The 27,665-nt window shown below is 40.8% G+C and overlaps 1 protein-coding gene across 2 annotated transcripts in view; it reads left to right on the forward strand.

The window, feature by feature from the left end:
- The window catches only part of soga1 (suppressor of glucose, autophagy associated 1), a 106,729-nt gene that overhangs the window by 65,913 nt on the left and 13,151 nt on the right, over positions 1–27,665 (forward strand). The window contains exons 5-17 of one of the 2 annotated variants that reach the window (XM_051424886.1): positions 2,406–2,468; positions 6,531–6,698; positions 7,292–7,445; positions 7,890–8,463; positions 9,015–9,315; positions 10,718–10,951; positions 13,494–13,631; positions 18,665–18,787; positions 19,415–19,645; positions 20,036–20,152; positions 20,249–20,416; positions 26,637–26,789; positions 27,084–27,200. In XM_051424886.1, the coding sequence (XP_051280846.1) occupies positions 2,406–2,468; positions 6,531–6,698; positions 7,292–7,445; positions 7,890–8,463; positions 9,015–9,315; positions 10,718–10,951; positions 13,494–13,631; positions 18,665–18,787; positions 19,415–19,645; positions 20,036–20,152; positions 20,249–20,416; positions 26,637–26,789; positions 27,084–27,200 (2,541 nt within the window). The remainder of the gene's footprint in view (positions 1–2,405; positions 2,469–6,530; positions 6,699–7,291; positions 7,446–7,889; positions 8,464–9,014; positions 9,316–10,717; positions 10,952–13,493; positions 13,632–18,664; positions 18,788–19,414; positions 19,646–20,035; positions 20,153–20,248; positions 20,417–26,636; positions 26,790–27,083; positions 27,201–27,665) is intronic. The other variant, XM_051424887.1, reaches the window with a different exon arrangement.

Genomic DNA, 27,665 nt, shown 5'->3' on the forward strand with positions numbered 1-27,665 from the left:
ATAGGCTGAAAAGTGAGTGTAATTACACTTTAACACAAGTCTATTTTTATCCTACAAAAGGCTTTTGTGTTGCAAACTTGTTTGGCAAATCAGACAACGTTTCCTCTTTCTGGCAGTTCAGGAATCACTCGTGCAAATGAAATGAGGTGTGATATTCAGTGTTATGAGCTCCCTCTCAACAGTCTAGCATGAATTAATTTCCATCTTTCTCCATCAAATGGAAAAATGCAACTGAACGCTGCTCAGCTAAAAGCCTGATCCAATAGTCCCAACATCTGTTCAGCCTCCAGCCAGAATCAATGGTTCCATTATCAGACAGGCCGATTGATCAGTGGGGTTTCGAGCCATTAATAGACTGTTTGCATCCCGATAAACTGATGTTAAAGTGGGTTAGGAGACTGGGGGAGGGAGGGAGGTAGGGATTTAGGGAGAGAGCGAGGAGAGAAGAGAGAGGGAAGGACAGCGGGCGATGAAAAAATGAAAAGGTCAGGAAACAGGAGTGAGAGGGAGGGAGGGCAGAGAGGATGAAGGGACAGAAAGAGGTGAGGTGAGGGAGGCAGGGATGGATGGATGGGGGACTGACTGACTTGTGGAAATCAAAATAAGCAAATACCCTTCATGTTGACTCCGCCTGGACATGAGAGGAATTATTTAGAAAAGTCATCATTGCTGGAAGGTTACAGTATTTGAACAATTCACTTCAAATATGTCATCTGCCCTCCTTTCTCGCCTTTTCTTTCCTTCCATCCCTCCATTTTTTTCTTTTGTTGTCAGTGGTTCGTTGCAGAGAGAGTAGCCTGTTTCCATGGTAACGGACTGAGCCAGATGAGCTGAGCTACTTGCACTGCAGCGTCTGTCCTGACTCTGTGTGTGTGTGTGTGTGTGTGTGTGTGTGTGTGTGTGTGTGTGTGTGTGTGTGTGTGTGTGTGTGTGTGTGTGTGTGTGTGTGTGTGAGAGAGAGATTGGTCTTGGCTCTAAAGAGAAGGAAGGATGATGATTTATGTGAGTCTAATGCACTGGGCAGACACTCGGATGAACAGTGTGTGTTTGAGTATGTGTGTGAGCGGAGTGCTTATTAGCAATGCAACCCAGTCTTTGGTCCATGTCATTATTTCTCATATGTATGCTTTTTTCTCTCTCTCCGTCTCTTTCTCCTTCTCTTTATCATTTCAATTCAATTTCAATTCAATATGCTTTATTGGCATGAATGTCAGGTGAAATATTGCCACAGCGTCAACAATAATCCAGCTTAATGAGATGAGATATCTCTCTCTCTCTCTGTTCTTACACTTGAACTGTACCTCCTCCTCATACCTGTAATTCCACACTCTTATCAGTGTCGCCGTGGTGATCAGAATTGTAGGAATGATCAACATCACCATAGCAATTACACCTGGTGCTCAACACAAGAGGGAGAGGGACTGTATCATATGACAATCATACTAAACCGGTTAAAATAAACATAAACAAGCCGTCCTCGAAGGAGGAGTTTGAAAAAAAATGTTGGGGAAATTTATTTTGGAAAAATAGGCTAATTTAGTTTCATGCTGAGAGCAAGATGAGAAGATGGATACTGCTCTCATATCTGCCGTATATCCATTAAATAGGAAGCTAGGGTCAGAAGACCGTCAGCTTGACTTAGAGTCACCTCAGGGTGATGACAAGACTCCAGAAAGTCACTAAATCAGTATTTGTTTTAGAAACTGATTTCACATTTCCTGGCTGTAGCTTCATATTTTAACAGATAGACATACGAGTTCAATCTTCAATCCATTGATCTTCTCATCTAACTCTCAAATAAGCAGATTTTCCTAAATGTCAAACTTTTCCTTTAAAGAGGTATAACAAAAGGCATTCTTTGTAAATAAACCAGTTTGAGCTGTCAAGACTCCCATGCATAGCGTTGCCTTCAACATCCTGAAAAGTGACAACGTTTCCTTAATTGCACTGGAACTGTTTTACCTGTTTGAACAGGCACCCAAATGCATTATTGTCCGATGTCGGCCAGCAGCTGGCGGTTGAGATAATGACTCAGAGATGAGATAAAGGTGAAGTCATATGGTGGTTAGTGGTCAGTTTTGTTTTGTAACACTTGAAACAACTTGTAATGGTGAGTGCCCTTGAACATCTCGTGAGTCAGTGTATGAAAACAAAAACAGTTTTCGACATTTTAATGAAAGACACTTTACATATTCCAGATTTAAAAATGTATTTTAGTTTTAAATGTCTGCACACATATATGAAGGTTTTGAGTGTATATTGTGATTTAGGTTTAAATCCCACCTTTCTTTCCCCCTGCAGGTCACTCCCTCTGTTCTGCTTCATTTTTCATCTCAGTGAAACAGCTCACAGTCGATGTGGTGTCACATCTTACTAATGAGACTCTATGTGTGTCTGTGTTGCAGAACTCCCAGAAGAAAAGAGGAGCACGACCCAACAACAAACCTGACAAGAAGCTTGGTCCACAGGTAACACACACACACACACACACACACACACACACACACACACACACACACACACACACACACACACACACACACACACACACACACACACACACGCTGCTATGTTTTCCCCCAGATGGACCAAAAAATCAATAAGAAAAGCAAAGTGTAGTTTCAACTTAACAAGAGGGACTTTTATTTAACACACCACACACACACACACACACACACACACACACACACACACACACACACACACACACAGAAGGATGTAACACAATCATGAATAACAAATAGTTAAGTGTGTTGAGTTGAAACATCTGCAGTACATGATGGAGGGAAGAAGAAGAAAAGAAGAGACTGAAAGTTAATGAAGACAGAGAGGGATTTGGAATTGGAGAAGAAGAAGATGAGTGAGTTTGAAAAAGAAGAAGACGGGATGAAGGGAGAGATGTACAGAAATTGACTGACATCAATATTGCAGTACCAAATAAATCACCAATGAAACCACTGAGTGTTTTTTCTGTTACCCAAATAGATGCTAGTTTAAATTCTTAATATTTATTGCCGTTCTTAAGCTGTAAATCCATTTATCCACCACAAGTTTCTCCTCATTATTAAAGATGATTGTGCCGTTCTGCTTTATGTAACAGTATATTCATTATTCAATATATTCTTTATTATTAGATCAAATACGTTACACAGTTACACATTTCAGTTACATAAACAACAGCAATGTTGAAAGATAACAGCTAAAAAGATGAAATGTAGATAACAAGTACCATCATGTATTTGGTGTAACTTTTTTTGGTGTCAGCATCGCCCGAAGCAGCTGTCATCTCTCCAGAAATATAGTTGCATGTACCATAGGTGGCAGACCACAGGAACTTTTACTTCCTACTACATGTTTCAACATTGAGTAAAACAGAGAACAGACTTGCCTCCAAATTTTAAGAATCAGAGTCATTTAGAAACCTGCTGAATCCTTCCTCCAGTCAGCTCCTGCAAGGACAGTTTATTTCTTCATCAATAGATATGGTAGGTACAGTTGAGATAAAGTGAAATGTAATCAGTTTGTGAAAAGAATTATGTGTTTTTATGACCCCATTATAATGTTTTACAATCAGCTACAGCATTTTGTTCAATTAAAAACAAATTTAAATTTTAGTAGTCACAGAATACCTTTTCATTTATGACAAGAACCAGAATCAGGAGTCTTAGCAGAACCAAAACAATTTAAATAATGAGTGAGGAAAAAAATATCTAATCTATTTATTTTCATTGTGGTCCAGTAGATGTGTATATGGAGCAGACAGGAAAATGTCATTCAAATATAATTAACATGTCAATTAACACTGTAGCAAACCTGCTGCTTCTTTTATTCTTTTAATTCCTGCTTCAAACACAGATTGAGATCAAACTCCACACGTTAACGTTGCCAGGGTCACCAACCTCAAATGTCATGTTGTCACCTTGCATGTTTGATCCTTTCAGTGTGTTCCTGCCTCACAGCTCATGATTGTGCTGCCTGTGTGTCTCTCTGTGACCTATTTCCTCTGGGGATCACGCCATACTTCCAAACAAGCAGTTTGAAGCTGATAGATCAGCAGTTCCTGCATTCACCCTCTCCTCCACATCATCTCTGTGTCTTTGCTGCCCTCCGTCTTGTCCCGCAGGTGTTTGTACTTAATGTAATCCCTGCGTACCCAGTTTGTGTTCGTGTTCGGATTACAGCTCAGGTCTCAACATCACAATTTAAATCTCTACCCACTCTTCATTCTGCCTCCCTTCCTCCAGAGACACCGAAAAAGTGGAGTTTGAAAAAAATAACTACTTTTTCCTTAACTAACTCTTTCTAAGTCTCCCTCCCTTCTTTATTTTTCCACGTCACTAAAGTAGTGCAGACACTGCTGAAATAACTTTTTCTCCCTCTGTGAAAAAGGCACTACAGGAGATGGAGGTGTATGAGTTCAGGTTTTACAGAAGAACAAAGTAGAGATGCAGATTAAAAACCTACAAGACTTATCACCACAGAAGGTGTTTGCGGTGAAGGTAATTCTCTCTCGGCTGCCGGGCTACACGAGGCCCAGGCTTCCTCTCCAAGCTGCATACCATAAATGGCTGTAAATCGTTGGCTCTTGCCTTCCTTAATGTGGTTGGAAATGCTCCACAGGCTGTAAAACAAATACAGCCACAGAGCTGCTTCTGAGGAATGGGTGCACAGGGTTATATCAGGTCAGCAGAGAGAGAAAGAGAGAGAGAGAGAGAGAGAGATACATACATACAATACCCTTTGTCAACAACAACAATAAAAATCGATTGAATCTATTAAATTAGGACATGATACTGCAGTTAAGTTATATATGGTTATCTTGTGAGCCTTGAACAGCTCCTAAAAAGGGAGCAGCAAATCATCCCCGTTGGACAGTGTCTATATATTTTCAGGTTTAATGCTGCATCAACTGTTTTTTGGCCACTAGGGGGCAGGTGCCTACTTGCAAATCTAGCAGACACGGAGCCACATCAGCATTTATTTGAATGAGCATAAGTCCAATATTCACTCTCCTTTTCACTCTGTTTTGTTCTCCACCAACTGCAGAGAAAAATATATTGCTCTTCAGCTGCTAAATGTCGCATTCTGTTCACCAGCTAATCGCTAACTTTGTCTGTCTGACCCCCTTGACAACAGAGTCATTTGATTCAGTGTTTAGAGTATGTATAAACTATATGTTACTTCTAATAAAATAACTAACACATTTTCTATTTTACAAACTAAAAGCAATAGTAACATAAGCAATAATATATACCATTGCACCATAAGCTCTAGGGATACCAAGTAAGGCAGTAGCAATGTATAAAATTGATACATTACTTACTTGGTATCCCTATAACTTATGGTTAGCTGTGTAACTAACATAATTTGTGCCATAGTCCAGCTATAAAGCTTAATTTCGCTTATGGGACATTTAAAGTACAACAGTATAATACTGCTTCAACTACTCTAAGTAGTATAACTAATTTGCTCTTTATTTTAGATTTGAGTGAGTTAGTAAATATTCATTTCAGATTCTAGATGACATCTGAGGCAGAATGAAAGTTTTCTGGAGTTTCTGTTTCCATTGCATTTTTTGCAAAAGCATCGTGAGGAACAAACGCAGCATGACTCTCACCTCACCATTTGGTGGCTGAAAGCCGCAAGTTAGTCAAATAGCTCTTTGTCATTATCGTTCAAGTTCAAGTTGAAGGCGATTTTAAATAGAATGAAAAGCCGATTCATCCCAGTTGAGTTGCAGTGCTATAATGGGCTGTGGCTTGTGTTCAGCTGACAGAAAGCACAAACTTCAGTGCATCCTATAATTGCCAGAGATGATGCCCAAACATCAGTCCGGATTGACTTAAAGGTTGCAGATTCTAAGTCGAGCAGTTCACTCCTGCATGAAGTGATCTGACTGGTCAGCTTGTTGTGTGTGTTTGAATGTGTGTCTGCCCTGTTCCCATGCATTTATCCATCTGTCTGCAGCTTTTACTTTCTGTGCTTGTCAGGTTCCCTGTCCATCTATATATAACCTCTTTCTCAGGGTAGACTAATTGAAGTGTCCTCTCTTCTTTGTGTGTCTGTTGTCTTAACTGTAAGATGACAGTTCAGATTTGGCACATCATATCTACTCTCCATCCAAGTTGAGGGGAAAGTCGTGTGCATCTTTGTCTCTGATCATTTTCTATCCTTTTACTCTGAATTATAGCCAATTGGACAAAAGGGATATTGTTTAATCATTTATTTTCTTTCACTTGTTAATTTTAGTTTTTAAAAATCCAAAAGGATTGATTGCTCAACTATTGCAATTGACAGAAGCTGGAACCTACAAATGTTTGGCTTTTTTATTAAGTGAATTACCTTAAAAGATAAATTATTAAAGCCAATTTTTGTGACTCATCATTCAATCTAGTTAGGGGTCTAAAATGGCAACAAAACTTTGCATGATAACAGATCTGTCTGTATGTCAGCCTCACTGTGATACAGCAGTTTTTTTTTGTATCGATGTCACCTCATTGCTCTCTTCTCTTTCTGCTCCGTCACTGCAGGAGGACAGTTCAGACCTGAAGTGTCAGCTCCACTTTGCCAAAGAGGAATCAGCCCTGATGTGCAAGAAGCTGACAAAGCTGGTGAAGGACAGTGAGGCCATGAAGGAGGAGCTGGCGAAGTACAGGTCGCTGTACGGAGATGTCAACGCCTCGCTAACCGTGGAGGAGGTGAGGATGAGGAAGACTGAATGCTTAGATTTTAGCTTTAGGGCCGTTTCATGCAGAAGCAAGAAGTTAGTCAGTTTTTACTTTGACATTGTCAAATAGTTATTAATGGGCAAATTAGTGGTTATTGAACAAGGCCATGAAACAGGAGCTGGTCAAGCAGAGTTCACTGTGTAGAGAACGGAGGAGGGTGAAGGAGAAGGGTTTTAATTTCATAATTTTCAATCTTTTCTTAGCGTTTAGCTCTGCATCTCTTAATGTTTGCCTGAAAGCTGCAAAACAGTGCCTCTTGGCTGTTATGGTGGTCATGGTTTGTGAAGTATCTCCTCCCTTTGTACCCATATAAAACCCAAATGTTACTATTTCCCCGTTGGCCAAAAACGTCTGGGAAAACTCTACGGCCAAAACACTCCAAAAACTCATTAAATCAAACTCACTTTTGAGCCGTTTCTAATACTGAAAAGTAAACATTAACAAACAGAATGGAGTCACGTATTTTTCTTAAATATGATCAGTTATTACAATTGAAGCACTCAAACTAGAAGAGTGTGAATGAACAGGTGAGTAAGGAAGTGGTTCTCCTTTCCTTTTGCCAGGTTGCTGACTCCCCCCACACCCGTGAGGCGGAGATCAGAGTCCACCTGAAGCTGGTGGAGGAGGAGGCCAACCTGCTGAGTCGACGCATCGTGGAGCTGGAGGTGGAGAACAGGGGGCTCCGAGCTGAGATGGACGATATGAAGGGACCCCAAGGTAGTTTTTAAACTCATCTCGTTGGTCAATTATACATTTCTTTAATTGATTTCTCAGAGACATGGAAAGCTCCTGGCCAAGAGAAAGTCATAAAACACACTGAGGCTGTCACTGGCTTTTCATTAAATAATGACTGACTACACTCCTATATAACTAGTTCAAACTTTGAAGCTAAGATAGGCTAACTAGCTAATTTAGATAGCTTGAAAAGTTTGCAAAGGTTTATCAGCTATATAGCTACATTTGACCTTTTATCTGACTTCTGAGATTTGAATGTCAAATCTGAAGCCAGCAGCCAGTTAGCCACTTAGCTTAGCACAAAGACAGGAAACAAGAAAGAACAGCATGTTTATATATATATTTATAAGATTCTGCAATTATTATTTCATACATATTAATGTTGCTTTCTCAATTGCTTGACCTCTCATTTTTTTTTGTCCCTAGATGGTCTTCAAGAAATTACTGGGGTTGGTGGTGGTCTCGGGGCAGGTCTTAGTCTAGGAGGAGGGGCCATGGTACTCGGGGGAGGGGCTTCATCTGAAAACGTCATGGAGCTCCAGAGACACCTCCAGTTTGTGGAGGAAGAGGCGGAGCTACTGAGGAGATCTCTAATCGAGATGGAGGAACAGAACAAACTCCTGATGAATGAGATTAACCGCTTTAAATCTGAACTCCCACCGCCAACGTCCACGCTGTCGTCCAACTCACTAACGTCGCTGACGGACGGGCTGCTCAACGACAGCCCGGTGCACTCCATACAGGAAGGGGCGGTGCTTATCAGCACAGACGCCCCGGCCCAGGAGGAGGAGATCAGATTGGCGAGGCTTCAGATTGGAGAACTGAGCGGGAAGGTAAAGAAGCTGCAGTACGAGAACCGAGTGCTTCTGTCCAACCTGCAGCGCTGTGATCTGGCCTCCTACCATGCTCCTTCCTCCTCCTCCTCCTCTTCCTCCTCACTACGACTGGCTTTGGAGACTGACGCAGAGGCCGGAGACTCAGCTGAGTGCCTCCCCACCAGGTAGTACCGTATTTTTGTGGGTGGAATGTGGTTCCATCTGATCATTCAAGGCATTCGAGGCAAAGTTGTTGATTTTTAATTGGGTGTAAATCTCCCCAATAGACAAAAATGCACTTAAATAAAGACAGTATATTTTTGATTATTTTGAATTCTATTGTGCCACATATTATATATTTTCATCACAGCTCTATTTTAAGATCCAAATTTAAAATAGATTTCATCCATGAACTTAATGAGAGATTAGAAGAACCCATGGCTGTCTAAGATTACAGTGCATCAACCACATTACATAAACCACACAGGGTTGTTCAGACAAGCAACCCAGACTATTGAAAGTTAATTCTTAAAACAGCAGTCAACAGAACAGTCTCACCCCAAGGTCCATTTAGTAGCTCGTCTGGAGCTATTGATGGTATCACAGGATGATCTTCAGCAGATCAAGTTTACCCAGTTATCACAGTTATAGATGTTCAAATTTCCACTTCTCTGAGAACTTTAAGGTCTTTCAGGATGAGAAGGCCTGAACGTGCTCTTTCTGTTTTTTTCATCAGCCCGCCCCACCGCAAAGAGCCAGTAGGGGGTGAGAATGACGCCCTGGAGATCAAGGAACGGAAAAAGAAGATCGAGGACAACGCTGACGCAACAACCTCGCTCCCTGGGTGCCTGGGGCAGAAGGACCATGATGCCTTGCTGGCCATGAGGGACCAGGCTCGCTTGGTTTCCACGGCGATACAGCTCCTGACCTCCCCCGAGTCTAACTGCCTCTCCTCCTCCCCATCCATATATCACAAGGTCTGCAGCAACGACGCAGCAGAGCCGTGTGACCTGGAGAAACCTCAGCCTCACAGCCAGGTACACGTCCTCTTCCACGATACTGTCAGATCAAAGAGTTAAAAAACCAAAATATTAACCGTGTGGTCCTTTTTAAATCCTTTTCTCACAATCCACTGAAACCCCTTTAGATGTAACATCCACTTAGTCCAGTGCACTTTTAAGATATTGTATGATAAACTTTATGGGCTGATAATAGAAATGCCCTTGAGATGCAGAAACATCCCTGTTGAGTAATGAGTTTACTAGAAACTGTTGGTAATGGTCTATATTCCTAATGATTATTTTCCTCACTGATTGATCTGTTGATTATTTGTTTTGATTGACAGAGCAAAAGTTTTGTTCGTAAGAAGTTAGAAAATAGTGAAAAAATTATCATTATAATTTCAAAGCCCAAGTTTATGTCTTACAACAGTCCAAATATACCCAAATATATTCATCTTACACTGATATTGAATAGAGAAAAGCAGCAAATCTTCACATCTGAGAAGCTGCAACCAGAGAACATTTGGCTTTTTACTTGATGAATCACTTTCAGCAACTAAACAAAAAGTCGATTATCAACATTGTTTCAACTAATGATTTCGGAGGTATTTCTGTCTGAATTAACAAACAAATTAACCAGAATTTTCTGCCATTTCCTTCCTTCATGTTGCTCTACAGGACATGTGTTCTCCTTCATTTTATATTCTATAACGGATAAGTCCAGTACAGTTAAGAGAGAATAAATAAGTTAAATAAGAGAAGTAGAATGTTTCAATTACTTGGACTAAAAGCTGCAGTAGGTAACTTTTATAAACTTTTTATTAACATTTTGTAGTATTTGTTGAAAAATGATATCCTGACAGTAGTACAGTCCTCCTAGTGCTCCTAATGGTATTTGCAAGAATCCACCGAGCCTGAACGTAAACAACCATTCAGAGCCTAGAATGAAAGTTGATGGTTGAGCCTCATTACCAGGTCGTCAAATACAGGTGCTTTGGGGGACTCAACCATCAACTATCTTAAATCCACCAACCCAAAGCGTCAGTATTTGATGACCTGACTGGTTGTTTTTTGTTCAGGCTCGGTGGATTCTGCCGCTTTAGTGTTTGTCACCAGAAATAAACAGATTTTCTGATGATTCAGGACGAGAAGTCACCAGTGTTTAATGAATGAGTCAGTCCATGTCTTGGTTCATTCATTATCAATGAATTATGTTTACATTAAAAGATAATATTGAAAGATTGTTCATAAAAGAGGAGAAACCACCAGAGTGAACAACACAGCCTCAGTGACAAATGTTTTTTATCTTCTGCTCTCGCATTTTTTGTTGCCCTGAGTTTTAAGCCACCAACTTATCATTTATCAGCCTGAGCCGTTCCCTCACACAGCCAATAATAACTGACAGTGTGACAAATTCTGTTATTTGTTTGCTCCCCAGATTTCAGAGCTGTCTGACCTGTCGGACCGGCCTCTGGTTGGTGCTCTGACCAGCAGGCTGCAGGCCCTACACACCCAGCTACAGGCCTTTGTGGAGCGGGTAGACAACCTGGGTAAACCCCCAGCAGGTGGGAGAGACCCTCAGGTGGAAGGAGCGTCTCCTCTGGCCTCACCTTGCGCCTCCCTGCCCTGCTCTGGAGACGGCCAGGATGGACTGAACACTGCTGAGGAGAAGGTACAAGAAACAAGAAACACACTCATCCTTTTCACTCCTCGTCACTCTGTCTCTTTCATTTATTATCAGCTTCTACTTTTGTTGGATTTTTCTTTTCTGTTGTCACTAGTTTGTTTTTCTGTTCTTCAGTTTTGTGTTTGATCCAGTGCTTAACCATTAGTTTGGCTGAATAACACTTCCAATCCCATCTAAACATACTGCTTTAGTTACTCATCACACTGGAGAATGGATTTACACAAGACGCTCAAATCTGATGTACCACCAGCAACAGGAAGAAACAAACATATAAGGCAATGTGAGATGATTGAAGACTAAATGTTGATTGAGATTCATTCAGATCTGTTGAAAAGAGAGAAAAAAAGCTGCTTTTTAGCAGTTACTGAAGTGCTGGGGATCTGAAAATGGCCGCCATAGTAGGCATGACATAAATCCTTTTGTCTCTCCTGTTCTTAGTCTTAATTAACCCGACGTGCTTCAACGGTGTTGAGAATGGACGCAAAGCTCACTAGTGACAAACGTACCAGTAAATGGGAAATTGTGGAAAAACATTGCCTTTGCTGTATTAAATGAATTCAGATTTGAGCTGCTGGTGTAAACCTCTCCATGCGATGCCACCCATGTCCTCTGCATGCTGTTAAATTGCCTCCTCACCTGGTATTTAGATGCTGTTTAGGCCTCAAATGGAGCCATTTGTTGCGACATAGTGAGGTTATACAGAGTATATATTTTCATCAGCATATCATAAAACTAATTCAACACACAGTCTGGGTTTACAGCTAGAGTGGTTGAGCAATAGTTACATTTATATCCATAGATTTATTTACATTTATAGCATTATCACATTTTTTATTTATAGCAAATAATTAACTATAACCATAGTATAAAAGCAGTATCTGACACTGTTTTAGTTTGAATATTTTGTTTATAAAATGAGTAAAAGTGTAGTGTTTGGTGTCCATCTGTTTTAGCTGCCACTGACACCAGATAGTGAGGGCTGTACTATGAACAGATTGGACAAGCCAGTCTTTTAAAATGACAGTTTGGTGTTTATAATAAGAGTAAAATTGGTAGAAACACAAGACTACAAAACCAAAGTTATAAAAGCCATCATTTCTATGCAAAGAAAAAATATTCAGTTGGGAATAAAATTGAAAGAGTTGTTCACACAGTTTTCTTAAAGCAGCAGATGAGACAGTGAGCTCGAGCTAGATTTCCAATCATACTTCATAACTCACATTTTCAGTCTGAAATGCTCCTCTGAGAAATTCTTGGATTGCAGCTGATTGTCAGTGATCTATTATTTATTGGTTTAGTCTGAACATCTACTGTATTTTCAGCTATATAATGTTCCACCTAAAATTCAGCCTAAGATCTACAAAGTTATAAAAACCTACATTGGACTCAGCAGAGACACCTGATGGCATATGTTCCTCTCGCCTTTGATTGTCAGGGACATGTTTAAATAAAACATTCAATTTGTTGAGGATCCATCAGTTTTTTTTTAGGAACAGTTTTACTAAATTGACTTGTTCAGATGGATATTTTTGCAATTTGGTTTACTGACTTTACAGCGAGAGAAACTTGTTACTAGTAAAACACTGTTTTATATTCTAATCTAATCTGATTTGCCTGTTTGGAGAAGTCTGTGGTGAAAAAGTTTTGAGAGAATACATTATAAAATGTTTAGACTCCATTAGAGGCCAATTCTGAGTCCCAACACCCCTCCGATCTCTCCTCCCTTTTCCTTTTTCTCTCTCCTTCCCTTCGTCCCTTCCTCCTTCCCTCTTTCCCTCTGCACGGGCACCATAACCGTCGGTTTCTGCACTTCACTTCCACGTCCCACTTTCCCTCCTTTTAAACCCCCTTTCTCCCACTCACCACGCCTCCTCCTCTTCGTCATTTCCCTAACTGCCTCCCTCTTTTCCCTTTCGCTCACCTCACATCCCTCCTTCCCACTCCCTCTTCTCTTTCACCTTGTTGCTCCGTCGCTCCTTCGCTCTGACCTTTCATTCTAACCGCCTTACTCCTTCTCTTGCCCTCCCATTCGTCTTTTTTCTCTCCCCCTCTTGCCTCCTCCTGTCCCTCCTCTACCTCCCATTGCTGTTTCCCCTCCCCGTCTCTCCTTTCTACCCACTCCTCTATGTCCTCTTCTGTTTCCTTTTTCTCTCCTCCACCCTCAGCCGTTCATTCTACCCTCCATCCTCCTTTTCTTTCTTTTCTCCACTCTCTCCTTCTCCTCTGTGACCAAGCTCTTTTTCCTCTACATCCTTTTCTTCGTCTTGTGAGATCCATACTCAACTAGTTCTGTTTTGTTTTTCATTTTTCTCAATGTTGTCATATGGATGAACGCCATTTTGGTTGTATTGTTTTTATTCTTATTGTTGTGTTTGTGTGTCTTGTTTTCCTTTCATTTCTATCACTCCCCTCCTTTTTTGTTTGTTCCACAACTCCTCCTCCCCTGTCCCTCTCTCTCTCCTCTATGAATTTCTTTTTTTTTCGTTTGTTTTTTTTCCTTCATTAACTTGCCCATGCACGCATGCAGCAGCCTGATTATAGGGACCAATCAGAACCGGAGGTGGAAGGTCAAACTGAGGAGAACAGCCAATCAGACATCAATGAGACTCAAAAGCAGGAAAGCAGCCAGCTGGAACAGGGAGAGAAGGAGGCAGATGATGCACTGGTGAGTCGCTCAAAATCTCAATCATTCACATCACGACAGGCACAAACATACACATTAGAGAACTGCAGGGGCCTGAAATTTCAGCCCTGGTGCGTCTCACGGCTGACAGCGAGAAATATTTTCAGAAAGAACCCGAGTTGAGCCTGAAGCCAGAGTTATAATGTCAAATTTCTCTCACTTTCTCTTGTACACACAGACACACAAACAGTAAGGGTTCAGCCTTCAAGGTAAAAAACAAAAGGTCTAGTCTGTTGCTGTATTAGCCAGACCCTTATGATGAAGTAACTAAGTAAACTGACTGGAAATGACAAAAACGACAACAAAAATAGAATATCTCTCAAAAATATATTTGTGTGCTTTCTTGCCAAGAGTTACATGAGGTGCGACAAGTTCAAACAGCACACAGTCATGCTTGGCCATCAGCTGTGTCCCTAAGCTTTACCCTTTCTGTCTCTTACATTTGACTCTACACCGATCAGTAATAACATTATGAGCACTGACAGCTGAAGTGAATAACAGTGATTATCTGGTTATCATGGCACCTGTCAGTGGATGGGATATATTAGGCAGCAAGTGAACATTTTGTCCTCAAGGTGATGTGTTAGAAGCAGGAAAAATGGGCAGCGTGAGGATTTTAGAGACTTTGACAAGGGCCAAATTATGATGGCTAGACGACTGGATAACAGCATCTCCAAACCTGCAGCTCTTGTGGGGTGTTCCCGGACTGCAGGGGTCAGCACCTATCAAAAGTGGTCCAAGGAAGGAAAAGCGGTGAACCAGAGACAGGGTCATGGGGGGCCAAGGCTCACTGACGCACGTGGGGAGCAAAGGCACATGCATGCATCACAGTTTGTTGGTATGGGGCTGCATAGCTGCAGACCAGTCAGGGTGTACAGGTTGTCATAATGTTATGGCTGATTGGAGTATATCAAAGGCTTGACACCTGACCCTTCTCTCACCCTGTTTGGGTTGCCCGTGGATAATGCCATTGCCCAGGCCACCTCACTCTCTCACTGCTAGTGAAGCTCCCCATTCTACAACAATGGAAGTCCACCAATGGCTGAGGAAGCTTGGACTTTGATCTAAATGGTAAATGGACCTGTACTGTATAGGGCCTTTCTAGTCTTCCGACCATTCAAAGCCGCCCTTATATAACCTTGCCAATAAGAACAACATCTTCCTGAAAATTTGGAAACCGTTGCAACAAATGGTCATCAATCCAGCAGAAGTGAATGGACTCTTGTGCTTGACAGGATGAGACGAGGTCTCAATCATGGTGTATCACATTCACATAACTTTGAATCATAGTTTTTGTTTTCTGTCTGTTTCTGTGACAGGGTCAGTTTTCACAAAATCAGAACCCTGAAGGCATTTTGTGATTATTTATATTGTACAACATTTCTAGGGGTATTAAGGGGTTCTGAATCCAAATCTGCTGTATATAAAGCTTAAAAATGTCCCAAAATGCCTTTATTATCCTTTAATTTCCTGAAAAATAACTATTATTCAGAAATGTGAATATTTGTCAATCATAGTTTTATGTTTATAATGGACATTTCTCTATCTTGGGTAGTTGATAGTAGTTAGAAAATTAGATAAGAATATTGTAACAACTCTCTTGAAGCTATATCCAAAAGGCATGATTTTACGCAACTCGCCATAAAAAACATGTAGTTTACTAAAAAACTTGTAGTTTACACATTTCTATCTGTGTACAGATGAAACACCCAAGATATAATTTATTTAATTAGCGAGCTCTAGAGATGTTCTTAGGCTGATTTTTACTTGACAGAGCTAGGCTAGCCATTTCTGTAATAGTGGCAAGAAAAGAAAGAAGCATATTTCCCAAACAATCAAAATATTCCTTTAAATCCTCTCACCCTAAGATAATCATAATGATGAATCAACAAGCAGCTGCTTAATAAATCAAAACTAACTCACCGCTTGAAATTATGAGACACAACAACAGTTAAATTAAACATTGGTAAATCAACCAGCACTATATATCACCTAATATTATTTATCACAGATAAATGAGTGTTGGTGTATATGTCAGCTGATAAGTTACAAGAAATTGCAGTACAGACATTCCATTGAGGTTATTAAGAGAGTTTGTCTAGTGTCTCTATTACATTGTTTTTTTCCACCAGAGAGCACTGACAAGTAGATTTTTAGAAGAGTAAAACGTCCCACTCAGTATCTTGGTCACAATAAAGATAGGGATCCGTATCAAGATGCCATGTGTTTGTGTTTATGAAAAATTACTATCGGCCGATAAATCATCATATGATTTTTTAAAATCTCAGATATCAAATACTGCCTCAAACATCCAGTATCAGTCAGGGAATTTTTGTTATGATATAATTTAAATATTGTAGGTATAGGAGGTTTTCAACTGCATCTCATGGTCTTCCTTAGCCAAGGAGTTTGCTCAGTTCTCATCATGGGACCTAGTTTCCAATGTCAAGAATTAAATTTTTATGCTTAGTATTGATATTTATGTTACTGAATCAAATACAAACCCTAATTATGAAAATTGGCCTCTAATACATGTGTCTGCGGTGTGTATACACACACACACACACACACACACACACACACACACACACACACTCGCTTGCAGTAACTGATGTGGTACAGTGGTGGCAACTCATGTTAGCAACACAGTTTTATAAACAAACATAAACAGTGACTTCACCCTCAGATGTGGGCCCGACAGGAAGACCTTTGTTTGGTTGACCTTTAGCTGGTGTGTCTCCATGGTAACCGGGGTGTATGTGTCTGCATCTTTATCCAAGCCTGAGAGGGTGAATGTGAGAAAGAGAGACAGATAACAAGAGAGAAAGTCAGACAGTTGTTTTTGTAGCTGCGACAAACGGAGCAGTGACACAGCAGCACATACACCCAGTGTTTATACACACTCAGTATTCAGCATGGTACTGTAACTCATACCCAGCAAATGTAGTTTGTATTACAGCTCAACGCTATTTCTGGACATCATCGTCATCCATCCATCCATCCACCCAGTACTTCTGTGCAGCGTCTGCAGCTAGAGTGCGAGTTGCTAAATACAGTCATCGACCACAGGTCTTGATTTTGGTCTCACAGGCACAAAATGGTACCAAACCTGGCAACATCACTGGGATGACAAGACTCGCACAGTCACTGCACCCAGCTCACCAGAGGTAGTTACAGCACGTAACGGCGCCTAAAGCTGCAGATTGTCCTTTATACATGTTTGTGCACAGATTAAACAAACAAGATATGAAGTGTTAATTAGTCAGCTTTAATAGTGCTGGTTGATGTATACATTTTAACTTTGGATGGAGCCAGGAAAGCAGTTAGCCACTGCTTCCTGTCTTAATGCTAAGATAAGCTAACCACGAGCTGAGTCCATAAGAGGTATGATGTTTCCAGCACAATTAGAAGTGTACTTTTTTCTCTCAAAGTCAGCATTCTGCATTACAGTGGATTTCTTTTTCTTCTTCCAGAAGGTGAAATCTTAAAAAAATAAAATAATATTATATACTTCTCAGGTTTATGGAGATAATATATTGCAAAGGTTTTAAAAGCCTCCTTGCCATCATCTAGCTCACTATGAATACACATTTATGGTCACATTCTTGTACTAAAATATTGTAAAAAACATTTACTGCATAGGCTGTACATTTTCACTAAACACAATAACTCATGGTGAGTTTGTATTTATGTCAGTTGCATTTCAAGTTCAGATGTACTTTTTGTATCTAGTGCCAAATTTGAGTGCCATTTTCTATTTTTATTTCACTGTTGTTGCCTTCATGATCATATTTAAGGTTTTTCATTCAAGTCACAGCTGAAGGTTACGAAATACGAAAATGTGATTTTCTACCTGAAAACTGTACAATCAATGAAAAATAGCTGTTTCTTGTATCTGGTACAGTGTTTAGGATTGTATGGATGTTACTACAGTATATATGTGTTTTTGTTACACACATTTCCATATCTGTATAGTCTAGATAAATACTCAATACTGAGTTTGTTCCGGGGTATGTGCAATTACAGATCCATAGAGGCATTATTCAATAGAATGACAAATTACAATATCAGAGTTGCTTATTAAACTATGTCGAACAGTTTAAAAAAAAAAAAAAAAAAAGAGGTATACTGAGACATTTTGGCAAATATGCTTATTGGCTTTTTTGTGTAAAGTTACCAATCTCATATCTGTCTGTTAAACATGAAGCAACAGCCAGGAAGCAGAGAGAAACAGTTAGCCAGGCTTGGAGTGCTGCAACTATTTCTCTCTGACTTCCTGGAATATTGTCGTCACCACGAGGGATCGCGTATAGTAACTTTATGGCATGAAATCACCACCCAGTGATCTTAGAGTGTGCTAATTGAGTTATTCTTAAACTGTCTTATTAGAGTATTATATTTATATTCATATCGTTTATATCTTGCACAAGCAGCTGCCACTTTTTCACAACTCGTGTGTTATTTTGGAACAGCAGTCAGAGTAGTTTTTCTGGCTGACAGGGGAAGCTGTGAGGGGCCGGGGTGGCGTTCTGGGTGGAGGGTGATGGAGGGCAGAGGCTGAGTCCAGTGGAGGGTGAAAGAGGACAATAATGGTATAGTGGTGGGTCGATGGATCGCACTCACTCAGCAGCCAAATGAGGCGTGGGGAGCGTGCATGAGATGAGGCTTGTGTGTGTGGACATACAGTAGCGTGCCACGGTTGAGGTGTGATTTAAAGGGTGTTGTAGCACAAAACTGCCATGTTATGTGCTTCTCACACTCGGCTGTTTCTCCCTTTTTCATTTCCTTCCAACTCTCTCTTCCATGGCCACTTTTCCTTCCATTGCTACTTTTATTCTTTTTCTTCTTCATCCTCCACCCTCCCCATCTTGTATGTTTCTCAATCCACTGCTTTTTTTCCGTTTCTTTCTTTCTCTCGTTCAAATCTTATTTTTTCTTTCACTCCATCCACCTCTCCTTCCTTATCTTTTTCTCCCCACTCATCCTTTCCTCATCTCCCCTGTTCTCTCCTCCAGCCGGTCCAGTCCAGTGACCTCCAGGCTCGGCTGTCTGAAGTGGAGGAGTCGGCTCTCGGGCCTCATGAGGAGTTGGAGAATGAGAGGCTGGCTCGGAGAGAAACCACTCTGAAACTCACACAGGTCAGTTTCCAGCACTGAATACTGTCAAGACACACAAACTAATAAACTAAACTTGTAAACAAAACACCCTCAAACGCAGACACAGACAAGAACCCACTTATTTTGCAGTCAGGCTAGAATTACCCTCTGTTGTTGTTTTTGTAGAGTAAGTGCTGTTGTTCATTGGTATGTTAAGTCTTGAAATGTCCTGAAAATGATGCTGTTAAACTTAAGGCATTGGATGCTGTTATTGAAGTATTTTAAATCCTAAATTTGGTTTTGAAGGTCTAAAAATATGATTTTTTGGTAAATTCCCTATGTTCTGTTGACATTTCTGATTGGATTTCCAGTTTTCTTTGTAAAAGGTTTTAATAAAATCTGAAAAGGCTCAACAACTGCAGCTAAAAGTAAAGCAAAGTTTAGCATCCATGGTCTATCTGTGCTTAACAACATTCATTATTATTTGGTTTTAGAGAATGAATAGGCTTTTGGTGACTTGTTTCTTGAATTCCTTGCATTGTGAAAACATGGAAATCTTCCTTTAACGTGCATATTTGTGAGGACACTCACTAAATCACACACTTCATTCATGTCTCGCATTAGAAGCACATAAATGGTTTCCTGTCTCAAACTGTCTTTCCCTCTCAGCTGCAGGAGGAGCACCGGAAGGCTCTGCTCCGCCGGGACTTCCAGCTGCAGAGTTTGGGTCTTCAGGCTCGGCTTCAGCAGAAGCTGTGGAGCCAGGAGAGGACTCTGCTGGTCCAGGAGTCTCAGCACCTCAAACAGGCCCTGTTACTGCTCAGCCTCAAACTGCGCTGCTTCCTCAAACAGTGGAGGCTGGGCTGCAAGAAGGACACAGAGTCGAAAGACATCTTGGAGGTATAAGGGGACACACAGGAAAATGGCCCACAGCTATGTTTTATCTTTTGTCAGAGTCAATAGCTGACTGTCAGCACTGTTGACATATGTCCTTATTTTGACCTGAAATAGTAATTTATTTTGCAGCCAGGCTGTGTATCTAAAGTCTGTATTGTATATCTCCATTTGTGCTCAAACTGATGTGATCTCAGGTTGAAACTGGTTCTATACAGAAAAACTTATTTATCTTACTATCGGAACAAATCACTTAGTGTCACTTAAAATGTGATATAAATGTTTTAAATATTGCAGCTAGATGGAAAAAAATCATGAAAGAGATCAAGATCAAGTGTGTGTTACATAATATCAGAGCCCGAGATGAATGACGCTGCTTTCTGATTGTTTTTTTAGATGAACAGCCTTAAAGACCTCTACCTACTCTTGGAGGAGGAGAACCTGACGAGCCCCGCCCACCAGACGGACAAGAGGGCCGCTGCAGACGAACAACCTCTCAGCCCAACTATCAAGGTAGGTGGAGTGACACACACACACACACACACACACACACACACACACACACACACACAAACACACACAAACCTCTGTGCCTCTCTTCCCCTCTAGTCCAGCGCTGTGACTAGCACCTTGGCAGACCTGAAGGTGGCCCTGCAGGATCTGAGTGGAGAGTTGCGACAGGAGAGACAAGGCTCCCAGGAACTCACCCAGCAGTTCGCAAAGGCCAAGGCATCGTGGGAAGTAGAGAGGACCGAACTGAAGAGCCTCATCACACAGGTAAGAAGTATTACTGTGACGGGAAGCGTTTTTTTTTTTAATGTACTACTACAGTTTAATATTGATGCCTCTATATAACCTACATAAACCAACCATCAGTGAGAAGCTATTTCTATACACTTATTCTTAATGACTGTCACCGGGTCGGATTCAGTGAGATTCCCCTTGAAATTAATAAAAGGAGGCGGCGGAAACACTACCGCTTTTGTCCACGGGGGCCGCCAGAATCAACACAAAATAAAAGTTCCTCGTTGTTACTTTAAGAAATTTGCTTCTACACTTGTGCTGTTTTTGCTACTCACTGGTTTAATGTGGGCAGGACAGTGGGAAAGAGGTGATACCACATATTCCTGTGCACCAATCAGGATTCTGCAGTGTTTAAAGCAGAATCTGATGACAGTTGTTGGGTTGTTTGCACATGTTGCCAGGCCAGGTGACAGAATCGGGAGAAAGATGTTGACATTTAAAAGCCATCAGATACTCGAGCTGAGAAAGTCAGGCAGAGCTAAATGAATTCAGGACCGGAGAAACACGAAGGCATCGGGGAGATTAAGGAAGGTGGCCTCCTCTGCAAATCAGTGCAGGAGCACATCGTCCATTAACTACAGCAAAGGTTGCAACCGACAAGTCAAAATAGAAAAGCTACGTGTAAATCCAGGTGACTTTTGCTTGAAAGTCTGTGCTCCTTACTTGGATGTAAATGGAACGGTTATAGTACAACTGTTGGGCAGCAGACAGACCAAAATAGAATCATTTGTACTTGTGGTATTTATTTTCACTAACAGACTTTAAAATTGATGACATCTGAGGTGGTTAGTTTCTATTTCCAAATCTGTCAAGTAGCTTATATTTGTCCACCCGAGCCTTTTATCCCTTCTCTGTCTGTCTGTCTGTCTAGTCTACAGACGGAGTAATGGATTTAATGGTTTTTTTCTCTCCTCTCCTCCCTAGTTGTCTCTCTCTGTCTCATAACAGCAGCAGAGGCGGTAATTGTGTAAGTGTTAATTAACAGCCTCTGAGATATAACACAGCCCGTGTGTTACCAGCTAGGAACTGAAACAGAGAGAGAGATAAAAGAGAGAGAAAGGAGAAGTCTGAAGTTGGGCAATTAAAAAAACCTTTTCATGTGTTCTTACCTCTTGTCCTTGAGTATGTGATTCTACTGTCTATCATTATGTACCATATATCTGTCAAAACAGCATGTTTAATATACATTTCCAATCAATACTCCACCCTTATCCTTTCCTGTAAAGCCTACTCTGACAGATCTATATAGAAAGATCATATAGATAAAATGTGAACTTCATCCTTAGGATAAGCAGCCCTAGAAGCATTAACACAAGTTGGAGGCCGTCATTTAGCAAAAGCATATCTTCCATTTGCCCAAGAGTTTTGGTTCTTGTCAAGGTAGCTTGAAATTATACATGCATTGTCATTATTTGACAAATAGTCTGTCAGATTCCCTTCCAGCATTACAGAAACATCCTGTTTCATGTGAAAACAGGCCATGATTTGGTGATAGTTCCTCAGAATCACAAGGCAAGATGCAGGGAAAAAGTCACACCCACAGTACCCAGAAATAGACCAGAATGCAATGCAGCATTAAGAAAAGTTTTGTCGCATTGTTTTCCTTTTACTGAATATAACAAGTTCACTCCTGTTCCATTGGCTTTGTTGAGAGGAAGTCTGGGAAATGTATAGGAGGCCACTGACTTAAGTAGAAGCAGGAAGTGGGGAAGTAAACATATCACATATACAGGAGGGGGGGACATATCAGATACACATAAAACACAATTAGACATGAAATAATTGATCTAAATTCAAATCAGAATATATTTTAAAAAAGTAAATAAGTAAAAAAAAAAAAAAAAATGTTCAATGCAAAGTGATGATTTTCAATACTGTAAACCATATGGGTAGATTAATTAATCATTAACCATAATCTAACCTGATTACTTTAGCCTAATTGTAATCCTAATCTTAAATCCAAATTCTAATACAAAAAAGCCCCTTTATAAAGTAGTAAGTGTCCCCACTGTGAAGGAACCAAAACATAAGAATACACACAGATGCACACACACTGACGTGGTCATTAATCTTCGTCGTGATCAGAGAGATTCTGCCCTCGCGCTGCAGTGAGATCATTTGTCTTCTGATTGGTTTGGCAGCTCCTCCAACAGCCAATAGGAGACAAGAGCAGCGCTACAAAGCGATAACACGCTCTGCTTTTCCTAAAATGTGACGTAGCTGCAGGTTTTTATGAGATTCCCAGACAAACCTTTGTGGCTCAATCAAAGATTGAGTCACCCCGACTGTGCTTTTCAGTGTTGGGTGAAATCAATTCATCATGCCGGATGTTGAAGCACACACAGATATGACTTTTATATTTGAATATTTTTGCCTGCATTTCATCACAAATTGTGAAACACAAACACACATCTGTGCAACATTTTAGTGCCATTATTCTCTTTTCTGACCTGTAAACTATCCTACCAGACTGTGTGTGTGTGCATGTGTGTGTGTTACTCTGGCCTAGATGCCACAGCTGGAACCAATCTCTTCCCTGCCAACAACGCACACTGTAAAGTATGCCATCAATTTGCCCTGCTGGTATGTGTGTTTGCGTGTGTGTGTGTGTGTGTGTGTGTACGTGTACAACCCAATCACATCGGTGCCAAGGCGACCTGGCAGCAGCTCCTCCAGCTGTTGCTTTGTCCAACAAGTCAACTCAATTTCCAACACTTTCCTACCTGTCAAACTGCTTGACAGGAAATTATCTTCGCTGTTCAGCCTGATAAACAAACACCGTCAGTGAAGTAGAAAACGATATCCAGAGCCCTGAAAGCATGCAGTACAACACACGCCTCCTCCCTTTTTTTGTGTGTCTTAATCAGTCATCCATCCTGACTGTAGGACATGTTAGGAACACCTGCTGTCCCTGTGAATGACACACAGTGAGCAGCTGGAAGCTCTGATTGCTTGTTCATCACATCTGTTGAATCCACTTCACTCATGAAGGGAGGATGAAGATAAAGAAGGCGGACGGGAAAATACTTTTTTTTTTGTCTTTTCAGACAACAGAGACGTCAGTGTGCAGGTTAAACGCAGATGTAACACAATGCTAGATGAGCCGTCGAATGTAAAACTAGGATGTTTGTTTCCTCCACAGTGACTCGTATGAGTGCATTCTGATCTGCTGCCTCTGCAGCTGATATCTAGTTCAATTTAAGTTTAACCTACTTGGTTAAAGAAAAAGTTAGACTTATTTGCTTTCTTGCCGAGAGTTAGATAAGAAAATCAATACCCCTTTCATGTCTGTGTGCTAAATATGACAGTTAGCTTAGCTTGGATCAGATCAGTCCAAAGGTTAAAAACTAAATCCACCTAACAGCACCGCTAAAGCTCTCTGATTAACATGTTGTATCTTAACTCATGCTTCCAACTACCCAACATTGTTGGGTTTTTTTTGGACAACCACAAGGCAGAGCAAGGCATTAATATGGTTTAATAAGAAATAAAACCAGGTTATCACAAATGCTTGTTTCTCTGGTGTAGACAGTGTCAGCCCATGAATGCAACTTCTAAAGCCAGTCAAAGAAATGACTGTACTTACAATACAAACCATGATGCAGTGACACTATATTATAAGCAACTTTTTAACTGGAGTGAAAGATCAGTTTGATTTAGATTCTTTTAATCTTAAACTCGGCTGAAAATCTGGTTTATAATTTTCTGTGTTCAAAGCTGCCTCATAAATGTATAGGTTTTAGTTTTAGATTAAAACGTAGTATTATATTTCAGAATTTCTTAATGTATTTTTACTACACATATAGAGTATCAAAAAGAGTCGACCCTATGAGAGGTCCCCACTACAGAAGTAAAACTCTGATTAGCAAAATAATAAAATCTTCTGTAGGCCAAGTGCTATTTATTTTATAATTTATGTGTTCTTTTGTGTTTGTTTACACATATTAGAAAACATGTATTAATAGCCACTGACTGACAGGAAAAGTCAAGATTGAGGTTGAGATGGGGCTTCAGAGCTTCAGTTTAAATCCACAACATGCAAAACAGTCAGCTAGTCACACTGCTATATTTAACATCTGTATCATCTGTATGCATTATATAATATCTAGGCGATGTTTTTATTTATAAACCTGGCACACATTTTGTCTCTCAGGAGTGTTGTGGCTGCCGTAGCATTAACAGCTGAAGGCTGGTATGCAGCACTGATAACATTAAGAGATAACATCAACTTTGTTGTTGTCTTGAAGCAAATATCGGCTGCAGGCAAATAATATGCTGCATAATAATAGCACATAATACACTGTGGTTGCTGTTACACTAAACATTGTTATTGTTGTCAATAATAGACCCTTTGCTGAAACAGTATACTACTGCACAGCATTGATGTTTACAGTGATTGTACTCTTTTGACAGTGATTAAAAAAGAAAAAGGCTTAAATGCCAAAGTGAATAGCAAATCTAGCAGGGTGGATCCCTTTTTAAAAGCACTGTATAGCACAGTGTATATCTTATTATCTCCAACGTTTACAGTAATATTCACATACATGATTGATTTTGTTACTATAAATTTAAGTTTTTGTACTGAAAATGATTCCTAGTTCCTATTATTCCTTGTTATTTAATAAAACATTCTACAGGAAGATCACAGGGACTAAATCATGTAGCTGGAGGAGTAATTGTATATGTTCTGTAATTGGTATAATAATAATAACAATGGATCTAATGATAGTGATATTAACTTATTCCTCTTGGCCTCCCCCTCACAATTTAAAAGCCCCCGTGGGTTTAATTGGTGTTTGTTGCCACAATGCTGATAGCAGTTCCTTGCTCTGTGTTTCTACAAAAACTTCCATGTCTGAAAAATTGCTTCCGGGCAGATACTTGAGGAAAACAGCTGGAAAGCCACACGATGCAGGAGACAAATGTGAAGACAAAAATGTAATCACTGAGTGTTATTTTATAGTAAGAAGGATTTTCACTAATCAGGCCCTGGAGACTTCTGTTGGGATTATTCAAGTAAAACATAATTAATAGATCTCAACTTGATATTCAGTGTTTTAGTTGAATAAATATAAAGTAATTGAACTTGCTAAACGGTGAGTAGCGAGTCGTGAACCAGACGTCTCTCATCCACCAATAAACGCCAGTCATCCAGTAAAATCGCCTTCCTTTGAACGCCTCAGCAGTAAACCTCGTTAAGATCTGGGGCTCGTTAAGCAGCGTTCATCATCAACGAGAAACACTCAGTTGCCATAGGAGACGGGAGCTGGACTAAGTGTGCGTGCGCTGCACTGTGATTGGCTGCCAGACAGTTCCATTAGCACCGTATACGGACGCCAGTCCCACAGAGCCAGACAGAGAGAGGCAGAGAGAGGATTGATGGGTCTGGTGTGTGTGTGTGTGTGTGCGTGTGTGTGCGTGCGTGCTTGTTTGTCAAATTGATGGGGCCCGGTAGTGTCGGCTGTGTGAACTATGAGGCTCAGACTGAAGAGAAGAGAAAGCAGAGCTGCTCATAAAAATTTAAAGCAATCCCACCTACAGGCTCTGTGACAACAGGCCAGATTTATGGAGAGCAAAAAATGGGGTGAGAGAGCTGGAAATAGAAGGTGAGAAAGCTGTAGAGAGGGGTGAGAAGGATGGAGAGAGGGTGAGAAAGGGTTAGAAGTACAGAGGGAGAAGGTAAGAATAAGAGATCTTCAGAGTGGAAAGATAGCAACAGAGTAGAGGGAAAAAATGAGACAATTCCCTAGATTGTGGTTTCTTTCCACTCTGTCCATACTTTATCATGCCCTCACCACAACATGAACATCATTCAATGAGCAGCATTAAGCTTTCAGGAGGATCTCATCTGTGTGGAGGCTTTGCTTTGCCTCCGGAAATCGCCCATGAGATCATTTATAGGATGAAACACAAGGAGACGCTGGGACTTCCCGTTACAAATCTGTGTTTTCTCTGTTTACTTGGAGCAAAGAGATTGGAAGAGACTGGCCTCTGCTGTTTTGAGAGGCAAAACAAATAAATCAACCCGCACTGTTACTGAGAAAATGAGAAGTAAATCAAATTATGGTATCAATAATTGTCCATTTTCATGCTTATCTAACAGCAGCGATTTATACCCAACAAACGAAAGATCCCCACTTACTTAGGATTAAAATCTGGATATTTACCATGATGACTTTTTGCCTTTCTCCAGCTTGAGACCAAAGGAGGCAAAGCAGCAGCAGCAGCTCTGTCCGCCACTGAGCTGGAACCTCCAGACCTGAAGGTGGCGCTCAAGAGGGAGCGCGAAGAACACCAGCACCTCCTGGCCGATTCCTATGCAGCGGTGATGGACCTGACTAAACAGGTAAATGTGTGTGTAAATGTGAGTGTGCAGCAAGTTTGGTTGGCAAAATCTGTGACCTTGTTTGCACAGAAAGAACAAAGTGTGTCATTTGCAAACCGTAAAAATATAAGAGCTTGCAGGGTTTTAATAGCTAATAAGGGTTTTCAGATTCAATTTCAAGTTCTAAAAACTCCACATCGTTGTGGTGTTTAAATTCAAAGTCATATTTCGGTGTACTCTACATACATCTTATTTCCTCCTCTGATGTTTGCCTCTTCCCGTCTCTCTGCTGTGACCGACCTGCGGACCAATCAGATTCAGATCGGAGAGAGAAACTGGGGCAGGGAGAAGCTTGAGCTGCTGGAAAGGTTCAGCCAGGAGAGAGCTCAGTGGGAGCAGAGACTGAGAGAGGCCACTGCACAACAGGGGAAGGTATGATGGGCTGAGTGTGTTTGAGTGTGTGACAGAGAGAGAGAGATGTCAAAGATGAGGAGATAAAAAGCGACTGTATCTTGGGATGATGGAATCTGAGAGGATGAGGGTGTATGAGGACATCTCAAGTGTATCGAGTCATCGGATCAGATGTGTTATTTCCTGGCACGCTTGTCCCAGTGCATTCCATCTCATCCGATGATTTCCCAGGTTTCTCTTAAATTTAATATAAAAAAATGTAAAAACTCAGCGTTGGAGAGCCATAGCTGTCGCAATAAGCTGCGTTCAGACTGACATTAGCATTACACCAAAAAAACCAAGCCTCTTCATTCATTTCACTGGGACCACTGAAAATAAGTTGAACCTTACTCACATTCTTTGTCAGACCACCAGAGTCATAACTCAGTTGAATTGAAATGCAGGGAGAGTTCTCATCTGGACCTCCTTCCATTACAATTGGCTCCA

Source organism: Dicentrarchus labrax, unplaced genomic scaffold, assembly GCF_905237075.1.
Source record: "Dicentrarchus labrax unplaced genomic scaffold, dlabrax2021, whole genome shotgun sequence".
In the NCBI taxonomy this organism is placed as follows: Eukaryota; Metazoa; Chordata; class Actinopteri; family Moronidae; genus Dicentrarchus; species Dicentrarchus labrax.